Source organism: Culicoides brevitarsis, chromosome 1 (genome assembly GCF_036172545.1).
Source record: "Culicoides brevitarsis isolate CSIRO-B50_1 chromosome 1, AGI_CSIRO_Cbre_v1, whole genome shotgun sequence".
Classification (NCBI taxonomy): Eukaryota; Metazoa; Arthropoda; class Insecta; order Diptera; family Ceratopogonidae; genus Culicoides; species Culicoides brevitarsis.
The window spans coordinates 24199063-24220137 of NC_087085.1; the positions used below are offsets into that span (position 1 = coordinate 24199063).

General features: G+C 29.4%; 5 protein-coding genes across 6 annotated transcripts; 3 read left to right on the forward strand and 2 right to left on the reverse strand.

Annotated features, from left to right (window-relative positions):
• Positions 1 to 30: 30 nt before the first annotated feature.
• LOC134828607 (major facilitator superfamily domain-containing protein 6-A) lies at positions 31 to 2679 on the forward strand. Its single transcript, XM_063841591.1, has 8 exons — positions 31 to 142; positions 365 to 453; positions 518 to 528; positions 592 to 756; positions 814 to 1311; positions 1374 to 1670; positions 1732 to 2199; positions 2263 to 2679. The coding sequence occupies exons 2-8, from the start codon at positions 390 to 392 to the stop codon at positions 2521 to 2523; spliced, it is 1764 nt and encodes a 587-aa protein (XP_063697661.1). The 5' UTR covers positions 31 to 142; positions 365 to 389; the 3' UTR covers positions 2524 to 2679.
• On the reverse strand, positions 2659 to 3976 carry LOC134828617 (trypsin-like). Its single transcript, XM_063841602.1, has 6 exons — positions 3848 to 3976; positions 3712 to 3792; positions 3547 to 3654; positions 3142 to 3489; positions 2971 to 3075; positions 2659 to 2909 (listed from the first exon to the last, which is right to left on the reverse strand). The coding sequence occupies exons 1-6, from the start codon at positions 3918 to 3920 to the stop codon at positions 2851 to 2853; spliced, it is 774 nt and encodes a 257-aa protein (XP_063697672.1). The 5' UTR covers positions 3921 to 3976; the 3' UTR covers positions 2659 to 2850.
• A 3771-nt stretch (positions 3977 to 7747) lies between these two features.
• Positions 7748 to 13787, forward strand: LOC134826915 (uncharacterized). Its single transcript, XM_063839422.1, has 2 exons — positions 7748 to 7932; positions 12721 to 13787. The coding sequence occupies exons 1-2, from the start codon at positions 7908 to 7910 to the stop codon at positions 13776 to 13778; spliced, it is 1083 nt and encodes a 360-aa protein (XP_063695492.1). The 5' UTR covers positions 7748 to 7907; the 3' UTR covers positions 13779 to 13787.
• A 4259-nt stretch (positions 13788 to 18046) lies between these two features.
• LOC134827170 (trypsin-like) lies at positions 18047 to 19131 on the forward strand. Its single transcript, XM_063839741.1, has 4 exons — positions 18047 to 18186; positions 18244 to 18264; positions 18327 to 18907; positions 18961 to 19131. The coding sequence occupies exons 1-4, from the start codon at positions 18080 to 18082 to the stop codon at positions 19041 to 19043; spliced, it is 792 nt and encodes a 263-aa protein (XP_063695811.1). The 5' UTR covers positions 18047 to 18079; the 3' UTR covers positions 19044 to 19131.
• Positions 19132 to 19155: 24 nt separating this feature from the next.
• LOC134827169 (G kinase-anchoring protein 1-like) lies at positions 19156 to 21035 on the reverse strand. Of its 2 annotated transcripts, XR_010161752.1 has the most exons (4): positions 20837 to 21035; positions 20358 to 20766; positions 19529 to 20273; positions 19156 to 19465 (listed from the first exon to the last, which is right to left on the reverse strand). XR_010161752.1 is itself a non-coding variant. In XM_063839740.1 (3 exons), exons 1-3 carry the CDS (start codon positions 20999 to 21001, stop codon positions 19873 to 19875), a joined length of 975 nt encoding a protein of 324 aa, XP_063695810.1. In that variant the 5' UTR covers positions 21002 to 21035; the 3' UTR covers positions 19156 to 19872. The 2 variants fall into 2 exon arrangements, 1 of the variants encoding a protein (XP_063695810.1); XM_063839740.1 differs by having other exon boundaries at positions 19156 to 20273.
• Positions 21036 to 21075: the final 40 nt, after the last annotated feature.

Here is a 21075-nt window from a genome sequence, read left to right on the forward strand (position 1 = left end):
AAAATAGAAGTGTTTTATAAAAATAAAAGATAACTTTTGTTTACAAATGAACCTAAAAATGGAATGTGATAGATGCGTTGTTCTTAATTCTATCTGAAAAATACATGTACAACAAACGATTGATTCAATTTTTTGTTATTCGGTAAATTGAATGACTTTACTTTATCAATTATCGCTGATATTGCAATCCGATATGTGTTGTAAAACAATTTATTTTGCTTAATCAGCTATAAACTGCTTCATAGCAAATGTTTTTGACTATACATATATTCGAGAATAAAAATATTGTAAGATTTATTCTTTTGTTTTTATTATTGAAACCTGAATCAAATGCACATGTGTTGATGTGTAATTATAAAATCAGTATTGAGAATATCCTTTAGAAAAAAATGAGCCTTCAAATAAATAAAAGATTGCTGCCACTTAAGGCTCATTACTTTACATGGAATGCAGGTATTAATCAACTCATAAGAAAAATTTTATTAGGTATTTAAATAGATTGTTCTCTTAATTACAGGGACAGCGCCGGTATGAAATAAATATATTGCATTATTTATTATATATGTATTTAGTATAAAACTATTTATTCAGGTTGTTCCCTTTGTGCCAACTATCATCAAACAATTGGGCTTTAGTCCAAGTGTTTTAGGAACGATTTATGCAGTTTTACCTATCGTTGGCTTACTATCTAAGCCCCTGTTTTGTGGTCTCGCTGATAAGTTTCACAAGCAAAAAATGTTTTTTCTATTATTTCAGGTAGGTTTCATAATTATTTAGTGGTCCACCTCTCAATATCGATATTCCATTTTACAGTTTATTACCGCAATTAGTTTCTTCTCCTTCATTTTTATTCCCTCCATTGTAAAAGAGACTGATGTTAAGTTAGATTGCAACGAAAATATTTCCAACCTCAAATATTGCCTAACAAATGGCAATTCCACATTTGACAATAACCAATGTGCACTCAATCGTATAACAAGCATCAATGATACCAGTCAAATGTTTTGTAGAACCAGATGCTTTGTAAATGCATCCGACTGGGAGACACTATGCAAATATTGGAGTATTGAAGCAGACTGTAGTGCTACCATGCGAGAAGAGTTCCAATTTGATGCTTATGTACCAAGAGAACATATCTTACCAGTATCAAACTGTTTGCATTTGAGGATTGATCAAGTAAAGTTCAAGAATGACAACTTATCGTATTTACAGTGTAATCACAATTGGACATTTTTTGACTTTAATTGTAAAATTTCTTGTAACGACTCAGATGTGACGGATATAATTTCTTCTGGAATTCCAGACAGCGAGGTTTTATTTCGTTCATTGTTCAACTGTGCAATTGTAATAAGATTTATATTTAATTGTTGTAGGCTTATGGGTTGTATCAATTTTGGATCATGTTCTTCCTACTAATAATCTCATGGGCTGGCATGGCCGTTGTGGTGTCCGTAGGTGATGCTATAGCTTTCGAAATGTTAGGAGATCAACCTCATTTATATGGAAACCAAAGATTATGGGGAGCTGTAGGATGGGGAACACTGGCCCTTATTACTGGTTTCCTCATTGATAAATTATCTGCCAAAAACGCAGAAAAAGACTATACTGTAATATTTTACCTGGTTTTAATACTGATTCTTTTTGATATGTTGATATCGTCTAAGCTACAAGTACATTCCTTTTTTATTAATATTATTTCTTAACAAACTAAAGAGATACAACTATTTATAGCACAAACAAACTAAGGTATCCAGTCATATTCTAAAAGATGTCAGTAAGGTGTTTACTCCGAATGTGCAAATGTTTTTTTTGTGGTGCATTGCAGTAGGATTTTGTGCTGCATTAGTTTGGAATTTGCTATTCTGGCACTTGGAAGACTTGGGTCGTGCACAAGGATGTGATTATATGGATTACATGAAAACACTTCAAGGCATAATTATGGCGATTCAATGTTTTGGTGGTGAATTGCCTTTTTTTATTCTCTCTGGATGGATCTTACGGAAAATTGGACACATTCATACAATGACTTTGGTATTATGTGCTTTTGGTATTCGCTTTTTACTTTATTCTTTGCTTGTGAATCCTTGGTACATTATACCGATTGAATTTTTGAATGGACTTTGTTTCGGACTATTTTATGCAACAATGGCAAGTTATGCAAGTATCGTAGCACCTGCAGGAACTGAAGCTACATTGCAGGTATTGCAAGTCGAGTAAATTTTCTGTGTTGAAATTCATTAAAACATAAAAAATAATTTATAGGGATTGACTGGAGCCGTTTTTGAGGGAATTGGTGTTTCGTTGGGGAGTCTTTTAGGTGGGTACTTATCCAGCAAAGTTGGTGGTAGTCTATTATTTAGATACTATGGTATTGGAGCTATTATTCTTGGATTGTTACATGCGTTGGTTCAGAAATGTTTTCAAAAACCCGAAAAATTCAGTGGAAACATGGAAGAACTGCAAGAAGAAGGAAGCGGTAGCAGTGGAAATATTACTACAGATAAATTTTCTGATTTTTCGTAAAAGCCGATGTAGATGTACAATATAAAACTAATACATAGATTTTATTAGCTTTTATACCAAATATTTTTATCTTATACGTATATTAATTGTCCTAATGATATTCATATCTTGCGAATATGTATTAATAAAAATATATGAAAAAAAATATTTTCTTCACTTTATTTCTTTTATTTATTTTTTAAAGTAGGTCGAAATCAAAAAAAAATTTAGTTGTGTTTTGCTTTTCATAAAAGTAAAAGTGAATTAGATACATTTTCAAATTAGGTTTTTGAATTTGATAAATAGAACTTTATTCCTGTGTTTTGAAACAATAACGGGCTCTAAACGTTAGTTACGTTGCTGTGTTTGAGCAATCCAGTCCAAATAATAAGATACCCAAACAAATACTGTGAAATCAGAAAATTTTATTTTTGTGAAAATCTCTCAAATATACATATAAAAACATACCTCCGGGAGCGTTTGGTCTTGCACAAGGTGATGGTCCCCAAGAAACCAAAGCTACTAAAGTATTTCCTTGAACCAGTGGTCCACCACTATCAGCATTACATGTATCTATTCAAATTGGTAGAGTAATTGAACATTTAAATAAAATTCAATTAAACGAAACCGATTCCACACCTGTTGATCCATCAAGAGGGGCCGCACATAAATTTGTCTCATCAAAAGAAGATCCACGCCACAGTTGTGCACATTTTTCTTGTGAATGAATTGGCAACCAGACTTTCTGCAAAAATCTTGCGTATTGGCCACTAGCATCACGACTCATATCACCCCATCCACTTGCCAGTCCGTGTCCAGTTGGGTATGTTCGTGGAGGTGGTAGGCCAATAGCTCTAACTGTGCTACTGAATTTGAATGGTTTTGTAACTCTAACTAATGCTATATCATTTGGTCCTACACCGCCACCATACTTTGGATGAACATAGAAAGCACGCACATTACGTATTTGCTCTCGACCACTTGGGCCTTAAATATAGCATTTGTTTCAACTTTTTACAGATTCATATTTTTAATTTGTCTTACGTTCGACATCGTGAGCTCCAGCAACAACTTTACAGTTATTTGGTCGTTCTTCGCAATGAGCTGCTGTAATAACCCAATTAGTGTTCAAAATACTGCCGCCACAGTAATCTATAAAATGTTATAGGTTAATTGAGAATACGTTCTATCAAATATTTTCATACTAACGGGTTCCTGAGGGCCATTGTAAAGAAACTTGCCATGGGATCTCGCCTGGAGATGCAGTAGTTCCTCCAACGATTCGACCCTCTAAAAATATATAAAATAAAAAAGCAATAAATTAAATGTGATTCACAAAACTTGCCATCATCCCGTAATGGATGAGCACATATGATTGCAAACGTAATTAATAACAGAAAACTTAAAGCGATCTTCATTTTATAAAATCGCACCTCTAAATGATATTTAAAGCGCGAGTTTCTTTATATAGACCTCTTAATTTGTGGTTATATGTCACTTATTTTCATAACCATATTTATCAAAAATTTTAAAGTCATTAATTTGTTTTACAAGCTTTAAATTCATATTCAAAGACAGACATGTTGTCAGAATGAATTGTAAATTATATGATTGTTTGACAAGAAGTTGTTGACAAAACTATCATATGAAAAATAAAAAAAAAATATCATCATATCATTGAAATCTATTGCACTTTAATATTTATAAAGTAATTTATTTGGATACTAATTCATACGATTATTCTAAAAAAATAAACTTGACGTCAGGCTTCGAGCCTTTACATTCATACAGATACAGAATTTTTCTTTTAGTTTTTGATATAACTTTGCTTAAAAAAAGTAAACTGATATATGTATTTATTTTGAAGTTTATGTGTCATATTTCTAAATATTGTTTCAAATGATTGGAATTTAATGATTGAAAATAACAATACTCATCGAAAAAGCTGAATTGTTTTGACTTTTGCAAAAAAAAATTAATTTTTGATTTTTTAACGTGCTATAATCAGCATTCCATTCTAAAAAATACCAAAATCCCGGATTTTGAATTTACTCATAAAAGTCCAAATCTGATTGTTTTATCTTGACGTCCATTTAAAATAAGACACTTTTGCTTTGGCAACATTTATTTTTGCCTCATTTTTATTATCATAATTTCATAATTTATAATTTCTGAAAAACACAAAAATATCACATTATCAGGTTCTCTGTCCGAAAGGCTCGTTTCCAACTACTAAGTTTCATGATAAAAATGTACTCTAGACCACAAACAATCCTGGTCAACAAAAATTTCGAAATAATAAACTTAAAATTTTGACCTTTTCTTTCGCTACTTGGATTTCGCCTATATTTTACGATAAAAATTTTTTAAAACTATCATAAAATTTTCAAAAACAAGGAGAAAAAAAAAAATTACAAAAGAAAAGTTTCTTCTTTTTTTATGGACACCACGATAAACTATTCAGTTTTCAGTTATATTACGGTTTTATGAAAAAACGTAGTTTTGGTATTTTTTAGAATGGATTGCAGAATTAGAATTTAGAATGAAAATATCTTTTGTTGATGTACATTGTATAGATAAAACAAATAATTACAAAGTCAAACTTTTGACCAAAAAATAGAAATTCAAAGAAAAATATTTCATTTTAATATTTCATTTTAATAACAAATATAAAATATTAGAAAAAAAAAACCAAAATCATAATATATTTATTCACATATATTTTTCACATATATTTTTCACATATATTCCAGATATGATAGGTATGTCATTTTTTATCTACAGTTTAGTTTTTAAAATATTCTTTGATAACCTTTAATAATACTCTTTAACCGTTTTTGCACTAAAATTTATTTTGCATTGGATCATCTAAAGAAGAAGCCTTACAATCAAATAGATGAAATATTTTGATTTAAGCTGAGTCCTGGCAAAAAAGTACATGTATTTCAACATACATTCATATTTAATAATCACTTTACTTGTCAAATTTTTCTCATAAATTGCAAGGAGTCACAAAAATTTTTCATCCCAGATGTAAGAATGTTTTAAAAACGTTTTCTGTTTCGAGTTAAAATAATGAAATAAAAACCATGTAAGATATAGAAATTTTAAATAAACTTTAATTGCTAAAGTTCTTTGAAAACTAAAAAACTGTTGTCTGTAAAAATTAAAAAAACTAAAATATTAAAAAAAATGTATTTCAAAATCTAACTAATATATGTGTACAAGTGTGGAATTACTTTTTGGTAAACATACTAAAAAAAGTAAACTTTTGATCACTTTTCTTTGACCTGCAAATAGAACAAGATTCACTTTCGAGACAGAAACTTGAATAAAACAAATATATTTGTACTTAAAAAAAATACAAATGATTTTCCAGTATATTTACATAGTATCAACATTAATACATTGCATTTAAAACTTCCGAAATAGACGTATTTCCTCCTCATTTTACATGACGACTGTCATTTATTTTTATTTTTTGTGTTTCTGTCTCCGTTTCAATTTTAAATAACTTCATCCATTCTACTGTTTTCTGTCGTAACAATAAATTTAAGAACAATAAAATGCATCCTTCCATCATTTTCACGTATCAAATACAAAAAATATAGAAAAAGTTATCGTCAGAAGAACGACTATCTTTATCGCATTTCGATGTTACTGATTTACTATTTTGTTCCAAATGTGAAACAGTTTTTCCAAGAGAATAAAAGTTTTTCCGAATATATTGATAATCTATTTAAATTTTGGGGGTACAGAGTAGCACAATACGGTTTTATTTCTTCGAAATGAGGTAAATAAAATCGTCTATAGATAATTTTATTACGAAGTAACATGTGTGTAGATTGATTTGACTGAAAAAGCAATAGATTCTTTAGTTATTTTTGGAAAACTAAATGAAAAAGGACTTTTTGCATACATAACATCTAATAAAGGAACAAAAGAATTTCCTGAACAAAAACTGCTTTTAAATTTCCCGATGGATCTTTCGCGCAATATGCATAACACATATATTGTTCGGAGTTATTTATTGTAAACATTTCAGGTAGAGGATGAGTATATGTACATACTACTTATAAGACAATATTGAAAGCTAATCTGTAAAATAAACAAGTAGTATAATCCAATATCTTTGGAAGACACAATAGGTATGTTTATGTTGTTCATAAAGAAAAAATCGTTATTTTTGTCAATTCAGCATCTCAAAAAAAAATTTTGAGTGATAAATTTCTAGATTTGCACCAATGCAATATGAAAAAAAAAAATTTATTAATTCCGATATTAAAATTAAAAATATTCATTTTTGATCCTTCTTTTGGTTAAACATGAATATTCTCGTGAATAATTTTAGGATCAAAACTAAAAAACTTTTCAAACTTTTAAACACTAACACTTTTGATATTCTGAAGTAAAATGTTTACACTTTATTCATATTTAAAAAAAAAAAGATTTTTTGGTTTATAGATTTTTTCAATTATTTTCTTGTACCTATACAATAAATACTGATTATCTGTATATCTTCATTCCATTTTGCCGAGTGGACAATCTCTGGTTGATCAGAAGTGGTTATTAATAAGGAGATTTCATGCAACAATTGTTTTCGCGGTTCAAAGTTTTTCGACGGAATCAAATATTTTTTATCAGATTTAGATTCTCAGTAAGTTTTCGCACGAATTTTTAATTTTTTTGATATACAAAAATTTTTTTATATATCATCTACGAAACTGCTTCAACTTAGTCTAATTAATGTCTGTACAATTACAAAAGCGCTTACATAGGAGTTTTATGATATTGTTCAAAAAAAATTAATGCACTATGTTGATGATGCTTCAAGCTATGTATCTCACTTCTTTTTTTTTACTTTTTTTTAAAATAGAGAATTAAATGCGAACATAGCAACCGCAATCTACGATGAGTAGACCGTCACAATTATATTGTCGTACATCAAACCGACACTATTGTATGTTTTATTTCCACCCCATATTCAAATGAATTTCCATCCACAAATTGTACACACGAGCATTCTGTCATCGTTGTCGCGCGTCTACATTTATACAAAATATATGATGCAGCAGCATGTGTTTGTTGGAGGATAACACAAGGATTTTCGTTCAGCATCGATAATGTACAATAAACCTTACGTAGCACTAAGTAGAATGAAGTACACGCGAAACGACACTCATTGGTACAAGAATAAAATTTAAAAAATAGATTTCATTTGATTTTAAACTGTCATCAAGGATACACGTAGTTTTTTTTTTCATAAAAGTGGAAAGAATAATCAAATTTAGGGCGGTAAAAATCAAAACTGAGAAAAAAGGAAATTTAAAGTAACATGACTCAGTAGAAAAGGAACCTGAAAATTTTTTTTTTTTCAATTAGAAAAAAATAGTGACGAAACGATAATGAATATTGCTGCTTTTCCTCAAGGTATGTTTTTTAAGAGTGTTTTATGCATTTTTTACTAGTGTCCTTACAATAATCATATTTTAATATATAAAATAAGCTAAATTGCTCCCTTTTTTAATTTAGTAAAAACACAAATCCCATAAGATTCGTTTAATCATCACATCAAAAACACTTGACAAAAGAATTTGTTAAGAAAAAATATATGAAAGGTTTTTTCAAATACAATTTCTCTTAGAAACAAATTTTTAACAAGCCACAAGTGCATGTAACATGTGTGTTCGTTTCCCCTTTATTTGCTGTTTTATTATCAAACAGTTTAGTGCATGTATTTTGACGATGATGAATTACAAATTAAAATTATATGAAACCCTTTTGTCAACGTAGTGCACATGTGATAAAATATTTCGAAATAATACAACAAATAAGTGAATAACGTATGACGATATTTTCGATGTCAACCATCCTAACATTTAATAAATCAATGTTAAAAAGGGGTGATGAACTAAATGGTTTAAAATGATTTTTTATGACTTTGTGAGCTTTTCAATTCGAAATCATATTTCAAAAGTGTAATGTTCGTGTACATACAGCGAAATTGATTTGTGTTTGGCCGTCGGAGATAATTGTGTGTTAAAAAACTATTAAGGTTGTGATAAAAATAAAATAAGACTGAAAATTTCGAAAAGTGTTCGTTTTCTTTAATTGTTTTTTAAAAATTTTATTGAAGATTATAGCTATTCAAAAATGTATTACATTGACTTTTGAAGTTTCTTTATAACACACATTGTTAAAATGTGTTTCCCACAAATTTAGTCTTGGAGACAGAAAAAATATAAATATGCCGTCGTGAAGTTTGATAAAAACTAATTAAAGACAATAAAGGTAATTCAAAAACATCGCGTTTCGTCCCTATGATGTAAAACTAAAGATATCAGTATTCGCCCATACCAAGTACTTTCAACTTAATCGTATTTCAGAAGCCTAATTTCAAATATTTAAATTTGTTTTTTTTTTTTAAATTTAGGAATTTTTAAATGAATATCTTTGACAGAGTAAAGAGAACGTTCTAAAATCTGCGGTGAAATGAAAACTCGAAAATATGATTTTTTACTTTCTGACTGACTTTGTTCAATTTTAACTTTTTGGGTAATCAGGCCATGCTGATCTCAAGGATAATATCGTATTTTTCTTCGAAATGCGATAAAAATAAAGAGCATTTGAAAAACATTTATTTATCAACTTTCAATGTTTTAATAGTTTAAGTTTAGTTTTAATAGTTTTTTAGTTGTTTTAGTCCTGTATTATTTTTTTAGTTGTTTTTAAAATAATTTTGTCATTAAGTTAATTTTAATGAAAAGAAAAATTGTTTAAAAATACTGTTATAAGTACCTAGTAGCATCATTGTTGAATAATTTTTAAATTTTGATTTAAAAAAATACTAATTTGTAACTTAGTAAATTCGTCAATGTTTGTGACACGCACATTGCTTGTTGTGTAAAAAAATGAAAAAAGTCTTAAAATAAATAAAATTGAAAAAATAAAGTAAATTAGTAAATACATACATAACATTTCAAATATGTATCGAGAAAAGAAAAGTATATCGAAAACCTTAAAATCTTAATGAATCATTCTAGAATTTCTAAAATTTTTGAGGAATATTTCTTTCTTATCTTTACGGTTCCTTTTTAGCTTTCTGTACAATTTTTTCTCTTCTTTGTATTTTTACCGCATTTCGAAGAAAAAATGCGGTATTAAACTCGACTTGTCGTGTGTGTGTTCCGGTGTGCCCCAAATTTTTTTTTTTTGTAATTCTTAGTTATTTGAGGACCCTGAAGGTCAGTGGGCAGTTCCTTGGGTTGTGAGGTGTATGGAATTGTGAAAGGGTCATAAGGAGTTCGAAAATTTGAAATGAGGAGTTCGAAAATGTGAAATGAGGATTTCGAAAATGTGAAATGAGGAGTTCGAAAATCTGAAATGAGGGGTTCAAAAATCTGAAATGATGAGTACGAAAATGAGAAATGAGGAGTTCGAAAATGTTAAATGAGGAGTTTGAAAATGTGAAATGAGGAGTACCAAAAGCAAAGATACAAATGCAACATTGAAATGCGGTTTAGTATGTCGTTCTTTAGACGACTACTTTCTCTATTTTTTTCATGTAAGTTTTGGCTTTAACTAAAGTGTAAATGAAAAATATAAAAAATACATTTCAAAAAATTACTATTGTCAGTATTGGGTATTGAATAACTTTCGATAAATATTCATTTCAGAAAAAAATATTACCCAAAAAATACCCGATTTTCATACATTTTACTCTACAGTGAAATCGAATTCTGAAGAAAAACTCGGAAAATCCATTGCTAGAAAATTTCGCTAGAACAAAAGTTTATTTTTTTTAATACTCTAGATGGAAGGTTTCATAGATTTTTGATTTGGCAAATTTGTAATTTTCTGTGATTCCTCGTGAAATGAGCCATATATAAAATATTTAATATATTAATCTTATAACATATGAAAAGAAGATTTTGCTAAAAATTTAAAGAAGAAATTTCCACCAAATGTAGATGATTTTACATCCTTTCAATTGTTTTAGTAAGGCAATTGTGTTGCTCCTTGGGGGGTTTTCTTGTTCTAAAATACAATTCTATTGTTTGTTGCTTCTAACAAACAAAAAACTATTTTACGATAAGGATAGACTTTAAACATCTTTTGAAATACTTTCTAAGCAAAACCATTTAAAACATTCATTTTGAGTGATAGGAGTATCATTCAAGTCTTTGTTTTGCTACTAGTGTAATTGACAAGCAGCAAAGATTTATTCTACAATGTAAACACATTCTAAAATTTTCTTCTTCAAGTGCAAATAATCGGCTTATACTCTTTCATTACACTTGAAATAAAATACTGTGAGTAAATTCAATTTCTATACAAAAAAATATTTTCCTCTAATTCTATGTGATATGTCAGTCTAACAAGTTGTTGATTTTTTTTTATCTACTTTTTTTGATAAAAAAACCTCAACGATAAGGTATGAGGAGCAAATAAATAAGTTTTACTTTAAAAGACAAAAAATGATATAAAATATCTAGTTGCATCTTTTACACAAAAGATAAAATTGTGATCATGATAATATCATTTTTTCCATAAAAAGCAAAAAGTAAGCATACGTCAAACAATGTTTAAACATATAACGCGGATTTACCTGCGAATTATATTAGAAACGCTTCGCTGAATCTTTACAATATTTTTCATATCATCATCGGCGTCTACTTCGTATCTGTCAACAAATTTTTACTGAGTACACTTTTATACTTTTATGTGAATCAAAACATCTGCAATATTGCAGCAGCTTATGTCGTCATGTAAATACGTTTGATAACTTAGGAAAGTCTTGTGAAAGAGAAGAAGAAAAGCACTTAAAAGAACATGTTGCGAAAATTATCTGGTAATAATAATAATAAAATTGTGTAAATATTTGAGAAAAAACTTTTTTATAAGAAAAACAGAAATGTAAAATAAAAGTTTATCCTTTTTTAATTGAAAAATCAGGGTTTTCCTTCCTCTATTTCCTTCTAAATGAACAACAAAAACATACTTTTCGTGGAGTTAATTTAACTAAGTAGGTATTAAAGAATTTATTGTTGTAAGTGTTTGTAGACGAATTGAACGTCTTATTATACAAAATTTCTTTAAAGAGTTGTTTCTATTTTAATTTAAATATTTGTTTTTTGTATAAAGACATAAACGTTTGCGTTATATTCATCGCGCCACATGGTGTGGTATCGTATACATTTGAAGAAATTCGCAAGAGAAAAAGTTTTTTAGTATTATAATATGAAAATTTTATCAACACACAAATTAATCGGTTCAACCCTTCATTGTCGCTCATTGTCGTTTGTGTTAATTGAGTCGATCATGTTAATTATCTTAATTTTGTTTATGTGAAACAATGTGCTCCATATTCACATATACATATAATATAAAATCATAAATTCCATCCAAAACTCAATTGTGACGATTATGGATGACTATCGCGAAAACAAACATTAATTATGTCTAGTCAAAATAAAAAAATAATTATCTTTTTTTAAACCATAGCTTTTTTATCGTTCAATACAGAACTCCTCTTACGGAATCATAAATGTGTATAACAAAAGATTCTCATTTTCCACAATAAACTTGATACCTAACGTACATAAGCGCATTATTATCAGCACCACAGTACAAAAAAAGTCATACCACGAAAAATTATTAATGATGAAAAGTTTCATATTTTTCGAGCATGATGATATACATTGTCTCCCTCAAATATAAATGTTATTTTTTTATTATTTTGGTAAAAATGTTTTTATCATGTTTTCACACATAAGGGTTTATTTTTTTTTATATTTTGCTTACAGAATATAATTTCATTCGATTGACTGTCAGTTCTGATGAATATAATGACAAATATGCAGATATGTAATTAAAAAATATTTTTACTGCGTCTATTATAAATAATTTGATGCATTTCAGTTATCTAAAATTGTAGAAAAGAAAAAATAACAAAGATGGATTAATCAGAAAGAAGTGTTTCAAAATAATTAATTCTTCCTATGTAGTTTTAACATAAATTCTCATTTTATTTTTTCGCACATACATACACATATTTGTTTTTGTAATTTATTCATTTATGCAGGACATATGACAATAAGGGAAAATATGAACAATTTCATGTTCTCTGATGCTTGAATATAATTAAGAAACTTTTTTATTTCTGTTCAGCAGCTTCATGTTTATACCATCATTTATTTTTTTTTTGCTTGATTGCAGAAAATATGGCAAAAATGACAAGTCCGATACCAAGAATGCGTTTGAATACTCCAAGTTTTCCAGGACAAGATTTAGTAAACAAGTTTATTGCTGCAACTCCTAGCTACATGTACTCACCGATTGCTGGTCAACATACGTTCTATTTTAGTGAGTTGTTGCGATCGTTGAGTCAGGCAAAAAAAGCAGAGTTGATGAATGTGAGTCGCGAATCTACAGCTCATCAGCAACAGTCGCAAATATTACAAGCAAATCGCAAAATAGGTCGCAAACGTGGTTGGAATCAATTAAGAAATGAGGATGTTGATTATATTTCTGCTATTTCAAATGATACTGAAAGGCCGTTAGAATTAACAAGCAAACATCCAACAGTCTTACAGCGTTGCTCTAGCCCAGACAAAAAGTCAGGCAATTCTAATGTTGGAATTCAGGTCAAAACTTCCCGTGTAGATGAAAGAAAACGAGATTTGAAGTCAGCATCACCAGAAGTAGAAGTATCAGACACACCACCAGCACCAGCGTCGGTGCCGAGTGTTTCAGGAGACGTATTGCCTCAAGTAACACCTGCATGGTACCCTTCTCTTTATCCACATTATGGTTTAGATCCTGCAAACTTTTTCGTTGATTTACGAGTCTCTGGTCATATATTCGAACGTAAACGTGAACTAGCAGCACAAGCGTTAAAAACAGTTGCTAACATAAATAATAATAATAACGGGATAACATCATATTTTGACAATGATTTTCCAAAGAGGTCTGGCTCTGCTTTTTCTATCCCAAAGCCAAGAGAAATGGAAAAAAACTTTGAGAACGTTATTAATTTATCAGCTAATGACAATCGTTGTAGTCCAAGCCAAGATACTGTTGACGAAAAAGACGTCAAAGGCTCTAGTTATGTAATGCACGTAGATTTCGAAGGGAAATCAAAGAAAGTTTTTGATAATGGTATTACTGTATACAATGTAGATGATAGTGATGATAATACAAGCATTTGCAAAAAACAAGAAGAAAGTAACAGTGAGTCGGATGAAGATGAAAATATTCGGGTTGATATTAATTAAAACTGAATACGTGTCTATTAAAATAAAATATTTGATGTAAAAAAATAATCAATGTCTTGAAATAAACTATTGGCTTAAAAGTTTTCTCTTTTAAAAGTTATTAAACATTTTTGCTTGCTTTATTTTATTTTAGTTTTATTTTATTTTTTATTTTATTTTTTATTTTAACGAATTTCAAAACTTTAAATTTAGGATACTTACAATCTATACTCACTAAAATAAAATATTGACTTGCAGCAATCCACATTTGCAAAACTCGAATGTTTTTTTGATTCAGTGAAGTGAAAATAGATCTGAATTCATTTATTTGGTGTATGATTTTGCTGTTTTTTATTTCCATTTTTTAGATTTATACACGTAAATCCTTTCCATGCAGTATTAAATAACAACATTTGATGACAATACATTTTTGTATCTCCCATTTGATGTAAAAAAAATACAAAACGAAAGATTCAGGGACAGGTTTACAAATTAAGTGATATGGAACAAGAAAAAGTTATCATTGATTCTGAGAATACACCACTGTTCTCGATGATGGAATTTTTTACGAACAAATTTTTTTTTTCCATTCATACTCACTCGCATATCCATTGTTAAAATCCGACCAATTATTTGATGATCCATTACAGTAAGCCAACTCGCGGATATTCGTCAGATTGATAGACATAGAAATAAATATTGAAATTTGATGTTTACTTGTCGTATCTTTTATCTAATCATTATATTAATACATATTTTGCGAAAGAAACAGAAGGATTTCGTTATTTCCCTTTTTAATAATTTATGACATAAAAGATGAAAATAAAACCACAAGCTACTCGAGGGTAATAAATCTTTTAAAACGAAGAAAATAAATTATAAACTTCGCCTATTATTCTTTCTTGATCATATTTTTTACGCTTCTATATTTACTTTCCTCCTTTTTTTAAATTGAAGAATGACATTATTCAAATGAGTAAATGTAGGTACGTACTCTGTTGATGACTAAATATCATCAATTCCCCCTCCCAAACAGTTGTGTAAAGTGGTTTTTAACGGATTATACCTATTTGTTGAATTTTTCTTCATTTTAATGCGAATATAATAAAAAAGAAAAAAGACAAACATAAGGAATTTGTTAAGCGGAAAATCTTTTGGTTTATTGTCATTTGAAGTTATACATATATACATATATACCCACCTATTATTTATTTGATATATATCATAATTATTTTTAATTTAATTATTATACTACAAAATTTACAAAAATGGTTTATTATATCTATATTTAATTAAAAGCATTTGAATTAATTTTTCATATTTTCTCTATGCCATTCAAAATAAATTTATATTTTCCACCAGGTAAGCCTTCCGAGAACATCAATACTTCTATTTAATTTTTTAATGAGCTTTGATTAGTCGTAAGAGGGTGAACATGCTCTAAAATCATCATCAACATTTTTCAAATACTTGTTAAGTATTTCAGTTAACCAGTACATTTATTTCGTTACCTCTCTGGAAAGTCTGAAAAGATTTCGGCTTAATGCAATGAAAACCTTTTGAGAAGTTGTGAAGTTGGTTCAAATATACCTGTCTTGATTAAATTGCTTATTTTTTGCTCAGAATTTATCGATTATCATCAAAAATTATCGTTTCTGCTCTGCTTTGCGCTTATGTTAGGTTTTAAAATAAAAAAAATTTATGAAAATAAATATTTTTGAATGGGAATTCCGATAAAGGATGATTTGAATGATATTTTTAATAATCAACTTTATAATTAATTTTATATTGAAAAAAAATTATAATAATAATAAGAATTAAAGCTACAAAATTCAATTCAAAGAATTTTTTTGCTTGCCGTTTTTTATAACTTTTATAGAACTATCCCCAACAACTATCTTCAAACGCGTTTTCATCCCATCGTTTTTGTTCTTCGAGAAAGCTTATGTCCAACAAAAATATCAAGAAAAATTTCAGTGATCGAATCAGTGGGTAAATATAAAACGAGAATGAATTGCATTCGTGTATAAAACGAATGACTTGACCGCATTTCAATGTGTTCAATTCCATGATTTTTCATAAATTTTTCGAGTTTTCCCGAAAATTTTCATCATTTTTCACTTTCCATGTTACTCGCGAGACTCCCCTGAACATTTTAAAATTTTTCAAGATTTTCCGATTTTCCATGAATTTTCCGAGTTTTCCCGTAAATTTTCATCATTTTTCACTTTCCATGTTACTCGCGAGACTCCCCTGAACATTTTAAAATTTTGAAATTTTTCAAGATTTTCCGATTTTCCATGAATTTTCCGAGTTTTCCCGAAAATTTTCATCAATTTTCACTTTTTATGTTACTCACGAGACTCCCCTGAACATTTTAAAATTTTGAAATTTTTCAAGATTTTCCAATTTTCCATGAATTTTCCGAGTTTTCCCGTAAATTTTCATCATTTTTCACTTTCCATGTTACTCGCGAGACTCCCCTGAACATTTTAAAATTTTGAAATTTTTCAAGATTTTCCGATTTTCCATGAATTTTCCGAGTTTTCCCGAAAATTTTCATCATTTTTCACTTTCCATGTTGCTCGCGAGACTCCCCTAAACATTTTAAAATTTTGAAATTTTTCAAGATTTTCCGATTTTCCATGAATTTTCCGAGTTTTCCCGTAAATTTTCATCAATTTTCACTTTTTATGTTACTCACGAGACTCCCCTGAACATTTTAAAATTTTGAAATTTTTCAAGATTTTCCGATTTTCCATGAATTTTCCGAGTTTTCCCGAAAATTTTCATCATTTTTCACTTTCCATGTTACTCGCGAGACTCCCCTGAACATTTTAAAATTTTGAAATTTTTCAAGATTTTCCGATTTTCCATGAATTTTCCGAGTTTTCCCGAAAATTTTCATCAATTTTCACTTTTTATGTTACTCACGAGACTCCCCTGAACATTTTAAAATTTTGAAATTTTTCAAGATTTTCCAATTTTCCATGAATTTTCCGAGTTTTCCCGAAAATTTTCATCAATTTTCACTTTCCATGTTACTCGCGAGACTCCCCTGAACATTTTAAAATTTTGAAATTTTTCAAGATTTTCCGATTTTCCATGAATTTTCCGAGTTTTTCCGAAGTTTTCCACTAATTTTCATCGACAACATTTTCCAACGGATGAACACTCATTTAAATTTCCAACGGATAATTTTTTTAAATATGCTGTCAAATCTGTCAATTGAAAAGAATTCGCCAAACCTGCTAATTCAAACAAAGTTAAAGTGGCACACCACACAGACGGACGGACGGACGGACGGACGGACGACATCACGAGCACAATACCGCATTTTTTTCAAAAAAATTGAAATGCGGTAAAAATAAGAATTCAGAAAATGCAGACAATCATTTATTAATTATATCATGTGTTTATTTTTTTACCGCAATTCAATTTTTTTGAAAAAAATGCGGTATTGTGCTCGTGACAAGCTCGTGATGTCGTCCGTCCGTCTGTGTGGTGTGCCACTTTAACTTTGTTTGAATTAGCAGGTTTGGCGAATTCTTTTCAAGTGACAGATTTGACAGCATATTCAAAAAAATTATCCGTTGGAGTTTTAAATTAGTGTTCATCCGTTGGAAACTGTTGTCGATGAAAATTAGTGGAAAACTTCGGGAAAACTCCGAAAATTCATGGAAAATCGGAAAATCTTGAAAATTTTAAAATGTTCAGGGGAGTTTCGTGAGTAACATGAAAAATGAAAATTGATGAAAATTTTCGGGAAAATTCGGAAAATTCATGGAAAATCGGAAAATCTTGAAAAATTTTAAAATGTTCAGGGGAGTCTCGCGAGTAACATGAAAAGTTAAAATTAATGAAAATCTTCGGTAAAACTCGAAAAATTTATGAAAAATCACGGAATTAAACACATTGAAATGCGGTCAAGTCATTCATTATATACACGAATGCAACTCATTCTCGTTTACGATTGTTGTTGAGAGTTTTACAAGTAACTTTAAGACTCATACATGACAGAATGATGGACAAAGTTACAAAATGATGGACATATTTATAACTACATATTCTCTTGTTTGTTTGAAATGTGATAAAATAACGTTTATAATGCTCTTTTATTCAAATCAATGCCAAGTCTTATCAAAACTTAAACATTTATATGTTTCTAAATTATTTAAGTTTAACGTTTATGATACTGATAGATTTAGAATTGTGGGGCCTTTAAAATGATTTATTTGCATAATATTTATTGTTTCTACAAGAAAAAGTATTTAAATAGAATAAAATTTAATTTGTAATCAGTATTGCATCAGTATTAAAATATGAAACTGTTCATCTCAATTATCTTATTAGGAATATCTTCCCTGGTTTTATCGAGCCCTGAACCAAGTGAACTATCACATTCTTATGGACAAGAACGAATTGTCGGGTAATTTTTTATATTACCTATTTTTTTTAAACGTTATAATAAAATGTCTCTTTTTAGGGGTGTCAATGCAAAACCAAAGTGAGCTACATCATTAAGTTTTTACAAAAAAAAACATTTTCATGTGTTTATACTTTTTATAGTGAGTTTCCATATCAAGTTTCCTTGCAACGAAATGAGAATAGCCATTTTTGTGGAGGTTCAATTTTGTCAGAATTATGGGTTGTAACGGCTGCACATTGTAAACTCGACGAACCCATGGAAGTAGTTGCAGGAGAGCATGATTTTAAGGAAGAAACTGGTCGTGAACAACGAAGAAACGTTGTTGAATTCATTACTCATGAGAATTATGGTGGATCAGTAGGGCCAGATGATATTGCAGTTGTAAGAATTGATGAGCCATTGAAAATGAATGATTACGTACAACCGATTAATCTTCCTCAACCAAATACTTATCCACAAGGTCGTGCAATTTTGTCTGGTTGGGGATCTATTTCTCGCATTCCTGGAGTGTATCCTAATATTTTGCAAAAAGCAAACATGCCGATACATTCGCAATCCACTTGCAAAAGATTGTGGACAAACTCACCGTATGCTGATACAAATGTTTGTGCCGGACCTTTATTAGGATCGTCATCTTCCTGCAGTGGGGATAGTGGTGGTCCACTAGCACAAAAAACAGATAATGAATTCACTTTAGTTGGAATTGTATCATGGGGACAAAGTAAGATTATTGTTCAGTCAATTGAATTATTACATCAAATATTTTTTTTGTAGTACCTTGTGGGACACCTTTAAAACCAGGTGTATTTGTTGAAGTTTCCCAATATATCGATTGGATATCTCAACACACAGAATAAAAATAAAAAAAAAACATTTGGTGGCAGTTATAATATATCAAAGTTATTACTATTAAATATATAAAAACAGAAACAAATTTTAAATTTATTTATTTTAAGATTTTTAGTGTGTATTCTATTTATTGCGATTTTCTCACCGTAATTCTAGCGTAAGTGCGGAGCTAATAAGAAAAATAGCTAAGCAGCACACTTTCTAAATGTGTCTTTTTAAATCATCGAAATGGACAGAACTACACAATACATATCAATATGTCTACATCATCTTTTTCAGTTGTTTTTCGGAACACATTTCTTTCCAAAATGTTCTCATTTCAACTACATCTGCATTAACTCGAGCCAAATAACCTCTTGAAAAAGTTTGAATTCTGACTGCAGCTTTTTCCTTAGATAACTTTGTGAAGTTGGAAAACACAGGTCGTGGACTAATAATTGGAAATACAAAAAGTATGTTTAATAAAAACAAATTCATTTGAATTCAATCTTACGTATGAATTAAAATGCGTTTCACACAAGGTTTTAAAAATAAATGATTTTCTTCATCTTTGACATTTGAGAGTTCTTGTGTTAATAAATCAAGTCCTCTTATTATTTGTCTTGAATTAAGATCTTGAGAGAACACATATGAAAACTTTTTCTCAAAAGCTCTTCTTAGATTTGGAAAAACTAAATGTTTCAAATAATGTCCTGAAGGTCGTATTTGTCTATTATCTTCATAAGACATTTTTTTATTGGTTCAATGGTTACTTAGATTAGGTTTGACCAAGGTCTCCAAAGAAGGCTAATGTGATGGTAGGATATTTTTATAATTTTGATTAAAGAGAATTTATTATTAGTTCTTAAAAAAAGATCGTTCATCAAATCGCACAGATTTTAAAGCCGATCGCAAACTTTTGTTTTCTAGTCGATTGTAATCTGAGTGATATTGCGTTGCTTGTGAAGCGCGACTTTTTTCCTGTTCCAATTCGATATACAATCTTGACATTTCAATGGACATTTGTTCTTGAACCTTTTTCAGTTCTTGAATTTCCAACAAAAGATCGACTTTTTCTTTTATCTCAGCGTGTTTTATAATTACTGCGACATTTTTCAACTTTTGTTTCAACGCCTCCATCTCTTGACTTAGCTTCGCATTTTCTTCTCTCAATTTTTCCATTTCATTAGGCGACTTTAAATTTATATCTTTTGAAATGAGAATCTCATTGGTTGACACTGGTTTTGTAGTCGAAGTAGCTGTAAATATATATTTATGTTATGAAACTTATTTAAGCTCCACGAAATTTAAAAAGTCTAATTGGACTAACTGATCTAACTTACTTTTATTTTTTTGCGTCTGACCAATGTTTTGTATATCTTCTTTTCGCACTATATTTCTGGCTTGTTCATTGATGTTTTCAAAGAAATTCCCTTGTGCATTGTCTTGAATTATTTCCAAAGACGGAGCTTTTGTCTCAGTTTTGTTTTCTAACATTTGGTTAAATTGATGTAGATTCATCCGTTGTGATTTTCTTCCTTTTCCTTTTGATTTCTCATGTTTCTTTTCTATAATATCACTTTTTTCCGTGCACAAGTTCTCCTCAAGATCAAGCTTTGACAAAAGTAAGGCTTGTTCCAAATCTTTTTCGTACGTTGTGTCAGCAAACTCTTTATCCCTTTCTTGCCACTGTTTCCAATGTTCATCGTTCATATCAGTCCTTTTCTTTTTGTATTGATTTGTTTTTTTGCTCTTTACCGAGTTTGTTTTTGGAGAAAAAAAACAAATTGCATTTTACGTTCAACATTAAGTATTTATTTACCTTATTGGAATTTTTTCCACTTTGATTTGCCGGCAAAGTTTGTTGTTGTTTCAATTTATGTTTACAGTTTAGGTTTTTGTTTGATTTTTTTGGTAGAAACTCTTCATTATCATCGTCATCTTCAATTTTTAACCCGGCAAAACGAGATGGTACTATTGTAACCATACTTAGCAAAATATTTATTTATTTACAATGATCCGCTTTAATATTCAGTTTTCACTTTTAAATAAATACTAAAT